This window comes from Tamandua tetradactyla, chromosome 6 (assembly GCF_023851605.1).
Source record: "Tamandua tetradactyla isolate mTamTet1 chromosome 6, mTamTet1.pri, whole genome shotgun sequence".
Taxonomy (NCBI): Eukaryota; Metazoa; Chordata; class Mammalia; order Pilosa; family Myrmecophagidae; genus Tamandua; species Tamandua tetradactyla.
Genome location: NC_135332.1, coordinates 68,044,860 through 68,057,684, shown reverse-complemented (window position 1 = coordinate 68,057,684; position 12,825 = coordinate 68,044,860). Strand labels below are relative to the sequence as shown.

The 12,825-nt window shown below is 48.3% G+C and overlaps 1 protein-coding gene across 1 annotated transcript in view; it reads right to left on the bottom strand.

The window, feature by feature from the left end:
* Positions 1-692: 692 nt before the first annotated feature.
* Positions 693-12,825, bottom strand: part of COX10 (cytochrome c oxidase assembly factor heme A:farnesyltransferase COX10) — a 137,692-nt gene continuing 125,559 nt past the window's right edge. Inside the window, exon 7 of the mRNA XM_077166053.1 lies at positions 693-2,513. Within this exon, the coding sequence (XP_077022168.1) occupies positions 2,107-2,513 (407 nt within the window). The 3' untranslated portion in view covers positions 693-2,106. The remainder of the gene's footprint in view (positions 2,514-12,825) is intronic.

Sequence of the window (12,825 nt, the reverse complement as noted above, 5' to 3'; positions counted from 1 at the left end):
GAATGCTTCTGGAGTCAAGGTAAGAGACTCTGGGTGGAGGTGGAAAGGAAGTCGCAGGAAGGAGACTGGTGGTGAGTCAGCGGCCACCCTTGCTGGTGGAGGATGGTGGGAGTGGGGGGGGGGGTCCAAGCTGGGAGGAATAGGACAGGAAGGGGTGGGGTCACCCGGAGAACTGGGAGTTGCTCAAGGCCAAGAAGGCCATCAGGGAGGTGTGGGGAGCAGAAGGAAGTCAGGGAGGTAGCGCTGCAGGATGACGTGGGAAGATAGTGGAGAGAAAATTGGGGTGTGGGTGCCCAGGGCTTCTGATGCCCTCTTAGGAAGTTTGGGCTTCTCTGGCATGCATATGGCATACCAATGATATTTCTTAGCAGAATGACAGATCAGAAAGGCCTCAAGGAAAATTTATTTGGTGGGGGTGTGAAGGAAGGATGATTTCCAAGCAGAATAGTAAGGTCAGGGTAGGGGCGAGTCATGGTTCTTTATTTACTTAGTATTCTTGTTTTGTCTATAGGTATCAAAAGTCCAAGATTCTCAACTTCACCACCTGGAAAACATGAACTAAACGGGTCCCAGGATCCTCCGCTAGCACCTGAAGGATGGAGTCAAGTGTTATCAATTCAACCAGAAACTGTGCAGACTCAGCACAGAATGATTTCTACTTAAATAAAGTAACACCACAGACTCCTGTTCTTATATACTATTTTATTGCAGCAGGAAAAGAAAATCAACGCATTTTACAAATTTGAGGGCGGCAACAAGTTGTAGATTTTCTTTCCAGACATTCCTATGCCATGTTTCCCACAGTAAATAACGTGGATACAGCCAGGAGATAATATCTTTGGAAAGTAGAAACAGGAATCAGATGCTCTCTGCAACCACTTTAGAAAGGTCTGAGAAAACAGGCAGATTCCAAGGGTTGTTTAAATGGTGCTCAGAGTGAATTTCTACAGGGTAGCCGTGCCACCAGAGGGTGACGAATGAAAACATCCTGCCAAGTTTCAAGGCCTTTGGGCAAAAGGGACTGTCGGGCAGAGCTGTGAACAGAGGCGAAGGGTGGCTGGAACCACAGGCTCGGTGTTTGGGCGCCCACCCAGGCCACACCTAGCACGCAGCACTCACAAAACCACCCGAACCGAAACCCATCCCCACGGGGGAGCCCAGCTGGTCTATAAAAGTCCTTTGAACGTGTAGAGGCTCATTTTGTGAACTCTGCAGGTTGTTTTAGCTGGCTCTTTTTCCTGACTTCCATTCTCACACGGCTGGAGAAAGCCACACAGCAAAGACTAGCAACAATCTTCAGCAACAGGTAAGCAACAGGGGTCAGAGCTGGTGGGGTGGGAGGATGGTAGGGGCATTTCTGGCATTATGTCTAGAGCTACCCTTCCAGAAAGAAATGCTGCAGACAACTACCGTACTTTAAAGTAGGCTATAAAAATGCCTTTGATTTCCCAGAGCCTGAGAAATGCTGGCATGCGCCGGGGTCGGGGGTGGGGCTGGCAGCCCAGCCTAAGGTCTCCAGACAACCGTTTGGAATCTCCGTCTGGGGCCCCGGCACTAGTTTGCTATGACAGGCCAAGGGACTGCGTGGTGGACAGAGAAAGCAGGGATGCACGTCCTGGCTTGTGCACAGGGAAGGTGGCTGCGGCCAGCAGGGGCCATTTCCTCCGACTTGGCCCCTTGAGGGAATTCATCAAAACCTGGTGGAGATTTGGTACCGGAGGACACAGAACTAAGGCTATCCAGATGACAAATGCTCACCTTGTGTGGCTGGCACCGGGGAGAAGGTGAGAGTAAAGGTAGACACACGCACATCTGCATGAAAAAGAGACAGAGAAAGGCCCCAAAGGAGAAAATAGTCTGTCTTCGTATTAATCTACAGAGCCAACCCGTTCCCTTATTTGGGGAGCATTTTAGATATAATTATTTTTTAAAAATTGTCAAGTGATTATCGAGCACCAAATTATTTTACAGTCTTGCTTCATTTCACTTCTTGCACTTCAGAATTATAAAAATATTCTTGCCTAACAGCAAAGAAAAAAAATATATATATATATATATCTCCGGTATGTGCTGTTTTCGTTTTTCTCCCTCCAGGCCAGGGGGAGCTCAGCCTGGAGGAGCGTCCTGGCCGCCGCCGTCCCTGGGGGGCCGCTTACAGGTCAGCAGGAGCAGCAGGAGTAGGGGCAGGTGCCAGAGGCTGCAGAAGAACAGCTTCCGGGAGCTCTTGCGGTCTGCGTCCCGGTAGAAGCGGAAGCCGAGGTAGGAAATGTACAGGTTGATGGGGAGGGAGACCAGCGGGAAGGTCCACGTGGTGACGCCCACCGCGGGTGCGGCCGCCGAGAGCCCCAGCAGGGCCAGGCAGTGGCGCAGGGCGACGCGCCGGCACAGACCCGGGTGCGTGACGGACATCATGCGGTAGCCCCCGCGGGAGTAGTCTTCTCGCAGGTTCCAGCTCAGGGCGTTGAAATGGGGAAACTGCCAGGAGTACAGGATCCCTCCCAGAAGAAATGCTCCTATGCAGAGGTTTAGGGGGAAAGAAGGAAACAAGGCATGCTGTGGTCAGAGTTTACAAAGGACCTTTGCCATCTTTGGATGCCACCCGGGATCTCTGAATCGGCACCCTTCTTTGTCCTCCTCTCTGCTTCCCAAGTCAGCCTGCCATCCAGGGGAGGAAGGGGTTGGGGGCTGAAGGCTTTCTCAGCCGGGGGCTGGAGAGGGTGCTCCGGGGTGCAGGAGCAGCTTGGAGCTGCCCCACAGGTGGGGTGGTCTCCTGCCTGAGGCTCCCCCTACTTCCCAACATTGGGACCTCTGGGGGAGCCCCTCACGCAGACACTTCTGGGCACGGGCTTGTTCCCTGGCACAAGCAGTGTGCCACCAGAAGGGCCCTCCAGACAATTCCACCGCCTCAAGGGGCCTCTGCTCCCTGGGTCTGCATAGCTCCCTGCTAATGGCTAGCACTGAACGCAAACACCTCCAGGAACACACACACCTCCAGGCTGGCACTTAACACCTGGGGTTTACCAGTGGCCTTCAGGGCTCCTGGGGCAGGTGCAGGGGCAGGTGTGTGCAGCACCCCTCAGGAGTCTTCAGAGCTTGACACAGCAAATAGCAGGTACTGAAACCGAGTCAGAAATAAATGGAGTGTGCCAAGGCTCTTTGGTGTAAGGCATAGGCTCCTGGGCAGAATGATTACTTGTCTATGGCTTTGTAGTTTTTCAGCAAGGATGTATTTAATACCTTGAGCTTGGTATGCCAGCCCCTTTCTTTATAAACCATCCCCCCGCCCCTCCTCTCCCCACCCTGGGGGTGAACTGGGAGCAACCAAAGGTAGAAAATACAGCTCATGGGTGGGTGAAGGTGGCCACAGAGGGAGCCGTATTAGGTGACACTTTCATACAGCTAACCTCATTTAATTCAGACTATAGGCGTTTGAGGCATGTCCCATAATACTCATTAAAAAAAAATCTGATGTTAAGTGACTAGTCTAAAAAGAGGTAAAGGAAAAATTCAAAATGAGTGTGTGCGTTTTAAAATCAGGCTCCCTCTACCACACTAAGCAGCCTCTGGGAGAGTCAGGCAGCTGGGCAGGGGGCATGGGCAGGGGACAGGGGTGCAGTCCCTCCTGAGCAGACCAGTCTGTGCTCATGTTTCTCAGCACCTTTGGGTGATGAGCAGGGTGCTGGGCACGTGAAAAGGGGATTGTGGAGTTCCCGTCTAGTGTGTGGTGGGGGGTTCATCAGGGGCCACGCTCAGAAACCTCAAAATCAGCACGCAAAATGTGAAAAAGGAGAAGTATGTCAGGCAATGAGGACATGTAGCAAGAGGGACTGACCTAGTCTAGGCGACCAGAGAAGACTTCTCAGTGGAAGGGAGTGGCGAGCTGAGCCCTGAGGGGGAAGTGACCTCCTCCAGTTAGGGCTGGTGGGGGAGGAGCATGCGCAGAAGAGGCAAAAGCACCTGCAAAGGCCCTGGGGTGGGAATGTGCATGGTGTGGTCAAGATATTCAAGGATTAGAACATGCGTTAGGATTCACAGAACTCTACATCAAAAGAAAAAAAATGTTTATTTTAACTGTGATAACTTAAAAAATAAAACTAAAAAAAAAGGAAGGCTAGTGTGTCTCCAGCGTGGAAAATGACAGGGACACAGTTTGGGAAAAGGATTGAGGGCTGGGAGAGAACTTAGAGTTAGAGGGCATGCTAAGAATTGGTTTCTATCCTAAAAGGTACAGAGCGCCACTGAAGGATCTTGAGGTGTACGATTGTGTGAGTGTGTGTGCATGTGTGTGTAAGCGTATATGTGTGTGTGGTGGGGCACTGGTGTTACTAGATCCGACTGCTTAAGAACACAGTGGGGGGGCCCAGAACAAGTATGGTGGGATTGACTAATTAGGAGTTGAGGAGATGAAAGATGGTACCAGTTAAGGCTAGGGCGGTGACAGTGGAGATGGAAAGAAGATGGATTTGAGAGGATTTAGGAAGCAACAGTATGGAATGTGGGTGCACAGATTAAATAAAGGGGTGAAGGAGAGGAAGGTATCAAGAGCAACTCCTGGGTTTCTGGGTCCCTGGGGATATCATTTCCTGAGATGACAAAGAGGGACAACGGGGAGGCAGGCTTTGAGCGTGACCTTGGAAATGAAATGTGGGAGTGAAAATGCAACTTGTCTGGCAACGTGTAGGTGTAGGATGCAGATCTGAGAGCTGCTGAAATCTGCATCCACTTCTGAGTAAACCCTGTCGTCCCATCATTCATTACTCATGTTTCTGTCTGTCCTCCTTAATGGAACATTCATTTTCTTATCTTTGCATCTCCAGACTCTGCAATATAGGAAGGGCTCGATCATGTAGTAAAGGGCCCTCAGACTCATCAACTGGGAGCCCGTGTGTGAGAAGAACCGATAGACTAAAAACAGTCCGCCCCATCAGTGCTTTCTGACACTGGCTTGTGAATTAGCAAGGCAAATCATCAGGACTGGGTCTACTCTCCCCTCCTCGGGACCCGCCTTAGATGCTCTGACTCAGTTCCCTTCTTCCCTGTTGACAAACTGCTTCCTTCTTGGGGTCAGGGGTTACAGCACTGAGAGGGTTACCCACTTGTGTAATCTCCCCGGGAAAGCCTTGCCTTAGTGTGGGGGACAAAGAGGCTGAGAATTTCAGGCAAAGAGCCTCTTACATCCCTGGTCTGTGGGAATCATTAGAAAAAGAGAGAGTGAGGGATATTGCTAAGGCACAATTCATTAGGAGAGAAAACAGTTTAAATAATTCAGAATAATTCAGAAAAGCAGCCTTGGGCTTTCCAGTCCTGGAGGGTCCCTGTTTGTATACTTGCCCCTGAGGCTCTGAGCCCTCTACCCTCTTCTCTGTGTTTCACCTATTGTTTCCACTCCCCAACAGTGAGATGGCAGAGGGATAATAGGAGCATGCTGTGCAAGTTATCTCAAAGAAACAGTGATGATTTTTAATCATATTTATTCTGGACAGGAACTTATTTCTGAATTAGGTGGGGAACATTTAAGAGGTGTGGGTGCCTACTTTCATATCTATTAGCAGTTTCCTGTGGCTTCCCTAAGTCTATCAATTCCTACTCAGTTTCCAATATGGAGAGGAAATTTAGTAAAGAATTGATTTTAGGGTCCCTGTTTTAGTAGGGATGCTGTCACGTCTCCCAGATCCATTCTTAACCCCATCCATAAATAACAAAAGCATCAGTTCATGCACACATACTCTTATGAAGGTGGCATTAAAGCTATGGCCCAACTAACTAGAAGGAGATTCTGGGGAAAATCCAGCTAGGCAGAAGGACCTGCAGCCCAAAGGCAAGTGTGCTTACTAAGCATGCTTTCGGGACAGCAGGAAGGCTGTGGGAGAGAGGAAATGTGGAGGAGGAGGCTGGCAAGGCCCGGGCTAGATCCTGTGGACATCTGTAAAGCAGGAGGAGAAGTCAGGCTCTTCTCCCCGCACTGGGGGTACCACTGAGAGCAGACTGCAGGCAGACTAGTGAGGAGGTCAGCGGCCCTGGGGAGCCAGTGGGGGCAGATGCTGACGCCTTTCGTTCAGGTGGGGGCACTGGGGAGGCACACCAATGATGTGTCCATGCTGGGCACGTGGGGCTTTGACAAACCTCTTAGTACTGGGTTACATGCCCACTATACACCAGGCACCGTGACTGGAACCATCTATCCTTCCTAATCCTAGCAACCACCCCTCCGACTGGGATTGTTACTGCTGTCTCCCAGCTGAGAAGGTGGAGGTGCGGAGAGACTGATGAACCTGCCCAGGGTGACAGGGCTGGTTCGTTTAGAGTTGCTGCCATTTATCTCCTCAAGTAAGTAACAGTCCCATGCCCGTGCCCTGTGTGAGGGCCTTCAAATGCCAGTGGGGCTGGGGGCACGGAGGTAAAGGTACTGGCACCGTAAAATACAAAATTATTTTAAGTACAAACAAACAACGTTTTTCTTGTCAGTGTTTGAGCAATGAGAGGGGACAAAACAGAGGACTGGGCCATCCAGGTACAAGTGAAGTTGTATACAGGGTGACAGAAGCACAGTTTTTTGTATTATGATGGAAAAATGAAATGATCTGTGGATTTTAAAGGGACTAGAGAAGAGGAAACACCGCTAAAGGCTACCAGGGCCTGGAGGGACACTGAGGCTTTTCAAAAGCCCACCTCTGGCTCACGCGCTGTCTCACATCCAGAGGGTTTGAGCAGCTTACAGTATGACAGCCGCAGCACAGGGGGAAGTCAGGAAGACAGACCTCGTAAGTGACAACTTAGGAAGGGGGGAAGGGAATTCAGAGATTGCTATTTATTTTGCTATAGAAATGGCTGTGAAAGAGCAAACTCAGTGTGGAAAGAAAACTTGGGGTGGTTAAACTACCAGGTCCAAATGTGGACTCTGTCCTGCCTTCCTCAAAGGCTCTCCTTTTTATGTCTCAACCGGAGGATTCTATTTTGCTCAATACACATTTTCAGTTATGCTTCCACTTAAAATAATATAATCAAAAAATTATTTCATAAGAGTAGCAAGTTGATCTCTCTGTGAGAGGAAACTGGGTATGGCTTGGTTCATGTCACAAATGAAAGAGCTGCAGAAATCACAGCTTAGCCTTAATGGATTGTAATCAGAAAACCACCACCCCCACACAGTTCTACTCAATATGCTGCAACCGCCTCTGCTCATATGAAAGATATAAAAGAAATTACTATCTTCATCAAGATAAGGTGAATGGCACAGGAAGACTTGAATTAGTCTGGTGGGGGCTGTGGAATCCACCTTCCTTTGGGGTAAACATAAGGTGAGGAGCTTACTCATTCAAAGGCCTCACCTTCCTTCATCCATCCCTCTCCTTCACTTCCCCAAAGTAGCCTGTTTTTACTGGGCCTGACTCCTATGACAACAGATATTTATTGTGCACCCTCCTATATGCCAGATGCAATCTCTGCTCTCAGGGAACTCAACTGGAGTCAGGTCAGGCAGTAAGACAAGGCCGAGAGCAGGCGATTCTAGCATGTGGTAACCGTTGCCCTGCATATAGAGCTCTCAGGAGGAACACTTAACTCAGCCTTGGAGAGGTCAGGGGAGGCTTCCTGGAGGAAGTGACTTGTAAGCTGAGTGATTTGTGAGAGGGCCTCTAAGTTTTGCTACACTGGTACAAACCATACATTTTCTGCTTCTTTTAAATGTATTTTCTCATTTTCCTGATCGACCTGGAAACACCTGTGTACATATTTGGTTTAATCGTATCTGGAAGAAATGTCTATTTCTGTTCTTTCAATCAGATATGTATGGGTCCAGGAATATATAAAATGCTGAAAAGCCGTGAGCCAGGTGGCATTCTCAGTAAGGATGGTTCTTCAGAGACATCTCGCCACAATGCGGGCTTAGAGTTGGCTCACAATGCTGACTCCAGTGTCTGGGTGTCCCTCCATACACAGAGAATGCAGACCAGCAGTCTAGTGTGCTGTATGTGAAACAGCTGAGGACACCTCTGCAGGTCATAGTACACTGCTCTGTCAGAAGGGGCTCGCTAAGTGGGGCAGGGCCAACCAATGGCTTCCCAGCAACTCTCTGAAGATAAATGTGTTTTAAACCCTCTCAAACCATCTACCAACCAGTTCTCCCCCATGCAGACTGGGGGAGATTCTCATTCTCTCCACCTCTGCTCAGACCCAGAAACGCTCTGCTCCACAGCAGACCTCCATCATTTTGTTGGCAGACAAGCCAGTGCAATTCCGGCCAAATGGTTTTCTAATAGAATGGAGACAAAAACTCTCAAGTTGAAGCTCTAACTCTCTGTATATAGTCTTTCAAGGAAAAATTTCTTTTGGAATGCAGTTTAATGGTTTCAACTTGCCTTCTCCCACGGTGGAGCAGGCTTACATTCAACCCCTTCCCCCCTGTCCCCCAAATCCACCCATTGTCATTCACTGTCCACACATGGCCTTGAAAAGGACAAAGAAACCACTCAATGAACTTTGGTGCAGTCTGGGAGGTCTTCCCCCCAAGTTCAATAGGCCCCTGTCTGAATGTAGTCCTCGGGAGCTTGTCCATTCCAGGACTGGTTATAGTTGTGCTTTCAGGGTTATATGGTTATGTAAACTGAGGGCTAGCTGGGGAAGCAAAACCAAACCCAAGGCTTCATGGTCACAGATTTCAAAGCCTTTCTTTTGAGGGGTAGCACAAAGGAGCTTGTGAAACAGATCCGTCTCAATGGTGCAATAGACTTCTATGGCACTACAGATAAAGGGAAGAGGATGTGGGCCAGTTTATCAACCGCACAGGCCACAAAAGAGAAGATGAAAAGTCCTCTGAGAATAGGAAACAGAGTCAGTAATAACTGCTTGCCCTTGAAGAATTCTTTGGAAGTGACTGAGGAATAATGAAAAGCGCAGTGAGCCAGGGGTGGGGGAGGGATGGCTACTGTGTTTCCCTTCTCCATTATTGCACACTTCCCGCTGTCCACGCGGGGTCACCGGGAAATATCATTTGAGGGAGAAGACTGGAGCAAAGAAAGCACAAAGCTCTGAGTGAAAGGAGGGCTCCCCCCTGCTGCCATCCCCTTTGCCTCCTGACCAGTGCTCTAGAAGGAAGTTTTAGACCTGGGTGAGCTCTCTCAGAAATGCAAACGCTCCGTCCATTTTAAGGTCTGCATCAATACCAGCTGATTGGTGGAGCACCAAGCACAAGGCACTGTGTGTGCCAGAAGCCACCCTCCAGAAGGCACTGGCCGGCTCCCTGTGGGCTGGTGACTCCTGACGGCCAGCAGGAGCAGGCAGGACGCAGGACCTGAGCACATACTGTCTCCATGGCAAGGATACCAATGGTTAAGCACCAATACCTGCCTCCAGTTACCCCAGTTAGTAAGGGCGATGTATTTCTCTTTCACAGCTTTTTCTTTCTGTCCTCGCAGAGAAATGGAATTCTAAATATTGTTTAGTTTGGTTAATAGCCCCGCGAAAATGTTCCTTGTTCATTTTTGTCTTTAAAAATATCATTTATCTTAATTAATTTAAGGCGCTAAGGCTAATTGTGGTGAAATCTCATACAAAATGGACACAGACAATCATTTTCGAGTTCCATTCAAACTGAGACAGTATTTTCAAGGCGATCTTTGAACGTGCTTGGGTTAAACAGTTCCTGGCACTTAGTAAGCGCTCATTAAATATTTGTTGAATGAATGGGTGAATAGATTCCCTCTGTTCTATTCTATTTTCTCATTCTGGAATAAAGAAAGTAAATAAAGTGAACCAGTATTTAACATTTTGTAGTTTACCAGCTTAGGCAGAAAAAACCTCATTCTCTTTTTGTGGCTTAAACCATCCATCTGCCAAATGTCACTTCCTGATAAGAGCCCACTTCTAAGTCCTGCTTTGTAACTGATGTTGGCTGACATAATTAATGTTTACCACACAACAACATTTGAATCACAAATCAAAGGCAATTTACAAACCCAGTCCTCAAGACTGCCACCCAGGCCCATTCCATAAACTCCCAAGACCTGGGGATTCATTCAGATTTAGGAAAATGATGGAAAAGAATCTGAGCCTTTGTGGAGGAGGGCAGTGGGAACAGAGGTGGCCTAAGCAAGGAGGAGGGAGAAGGAAATTTAACCTGAAGCCACTGAGATAAACTAAATAGTCTTTTGAGATAAACATTCTGGAGAGGCCTAATGCATGTGTCTCCAGGCCCCCTTGGGTCTGTAATGTCTGCTGTCAGGCACTTAGCCCGACCTCCTTGGAGCAAATCCCTATACCCAGGGCTGGACAAGGCACTTCCATTTCTGTCGGCCGCAGGCTGCAGAATCAAACCAAGCTCCACTGTCTCTAAGAAAATGAGCTGGCTAGACAGGAGACCAGAGAGCAGCCCTCTTATTCTGCATTGTGTTTTAGTTTGGTGAGCGGTGTTACTGTTTCCTGCTAATGGCAGCTAAGCTAAGAAAAAAACAAAAAACAAGGGAAAGACAATAGGAAAAAGGCAAAGAATTAGGCAGGTGGGAGGAAAAGGCCCAACTCTGAGGCTCTGAAGAAAATGGATATAGGTAAAAAAAAAAATCTCATTATGATTACCTTTCTGGACAGAAGGACTTTGTAAAACAAAATTATTTCCTGTGCCCAGAAGCAGCCAGGCTGCAGAGACCTTGCTTGCTTCCTTGCTAGTTCTGCTTCAGAGAGCTCTGTCTGGTCTGGGTGAGGGAGGCTGTTTGACAACGCTGCACTTTCCCCAAACAAGAACTCCCTGGAGGGGGCTGACACTGCAGGCTGGGACAGAGAAGCTGAGCTTTTACAATTCTTTTGTGCTGCTATAAAACAGCAAGTATCAAGCACAACTAACATTTGTTTAGCATTAACGATTTCCATGCCTTAGTCTGTTTAATTCTCTTCACTTCCCTGCCTCCCCCACTCCCCATCTACCTTGCTCATCCAAGGCTGGATTACCCAGTGGCAGATCCATGAACAGCTCCCCATGGGAGTCCATGGGGACTCCCCAGCTGGGGTTATATCTAAAACAAGGGGAAATCTCGTCCCCTCCCCCAACCCCTAACTATCTGATGAAGAAAAAAATCAAAATAGTTTTGGGAGGTATAATCATTACGCCCTGGGCCATGTCTTCCATTTATTTTAGTTAAGATTGGAGGCTGTTTCTCTCTGAGGGGGCGCAGAGGGGGTCGGGAGACCTCAATCTGACTCTGTAGCTACCACGAGAACCGCAGAGACCTGGATGCTAAGAAGGGGAGAAGGTACATTTCCTTTCTCTGCTGACAAGCTGCCCACATGCAGCCTTGGCTGCACCAGGTTTTATAACTCCCAACTAGACAGCTCCTTAACGGCAGGGCCCTCAATATACGTGGTCGTGCGATCTCCATCCCAAGTCCTGAGCTGCTTCCTCTCCAGTCCTGACCAAGATCTAACAAACTCAGGAAAGGGTTCTTGCAAAGGTGACTGAGGGACTCAAATGCTGGTGCCTGGTATTCTGTTTCCTGGAACCTCCCTTCAAAAAACAGATCCTTAGGGGGTACATGGGTGTTCAGTGGTAAAGTTTTCACCTGCCATGTGGGAGATCTGGGTAAAATTGCCAGTTCATGCACACACCCCTCCCCCACCAAAAACCATCAACAAATGGTAATGCATTAATGGGATAGTCAAATGGAAAAAGAGTGAAATGTGACTCCCCCAGCATAGGAACAAAACATAACAAAACAACACATCCTTTATACATTCTCCCAATGGGAGGGTCATTGTTGTTAACAAGTTGACCTTCCAAAGGAGGATCAGACTGATGCTTTATGAAACACTTGGAAGATGCAATTTTGACTAGGCAGGTGAAGGAGGATGCAGCAGGTAGGACCATGGTGAGGAGGGGAAGGAGGTGGAAGGAGTGCGGCAGGAAGTGAGAGAAGGCACAAAGGCTTGGGAGGACAATCCAGCAGACTTCAGCAACAGTCTAATTTCCAGGATGGGAAGCCACTTGCCCACCATTAAATAACCCTATGAAGATGACCCTGACCTTTCCTGTTTAAATCTTCACTGGGTCTTCATTACCTTTAAATAGCATGTGGATTTCTTAGTAAGGCAGCTCATCTTAAGTCCTTCCCCATTCCACTCTACTCCTCTAGCTTTTGTGCCTACCAATCTTGTTCTTGCTGCTTCCTCTTCCTGGAAAGCACTCTCCATCCTCAAGGAAACTGGTCATGACTCCGTTCAGAGCCACTGTTCTCTGAAGTCATCTTGGAACCATTTGGGGAGGTTAAGAGAGCCCAGAACCCTCTGACATCACCTTTCTTGCTAAGGCTCATTGTATTATCCAATTACCTATCGGTCTATCCCCAGAGAGGATGAAAAATGATTTCCATGAGAGCAGAGACTGGGCTTTAGTTATTTTAGTAATTTCCCTCCCCCCTCAGGTCTTCAATTGATATCTGCAGAGTGAAGCGATTATGGGAACAAGTTTTAAAGACTGTTAATTTCATGGGTCAGCTTGTTTAGTGGGTTATGGTGTTCAGTTGTTGGTCAAGCACTGGCCTGCTTATTACTGCCAGGGTATTTCATTAGTGAGATTTGTACCTATAACAGTTGACTGCATCTACAGTCAACAAAGGAGACTGCCCTAAGCAATGTAGGAAGTTTCCTCATCAATCACTTGGAGGTCTTAAATGCCAGAACTGAGCGTTTCAAGGAGGGGGAGAATGACTGCCGCAACTTCAGCACTGGCTCTTTCCATAATTTCCAGTCAATCAGCTTCCCCTGGGGGATATGGACTAAGGAGTTTGGCATCACCTTTATCGGAATTTCCAGCCTGTGGTCTGCCCTATGGTCGAGTAAGCC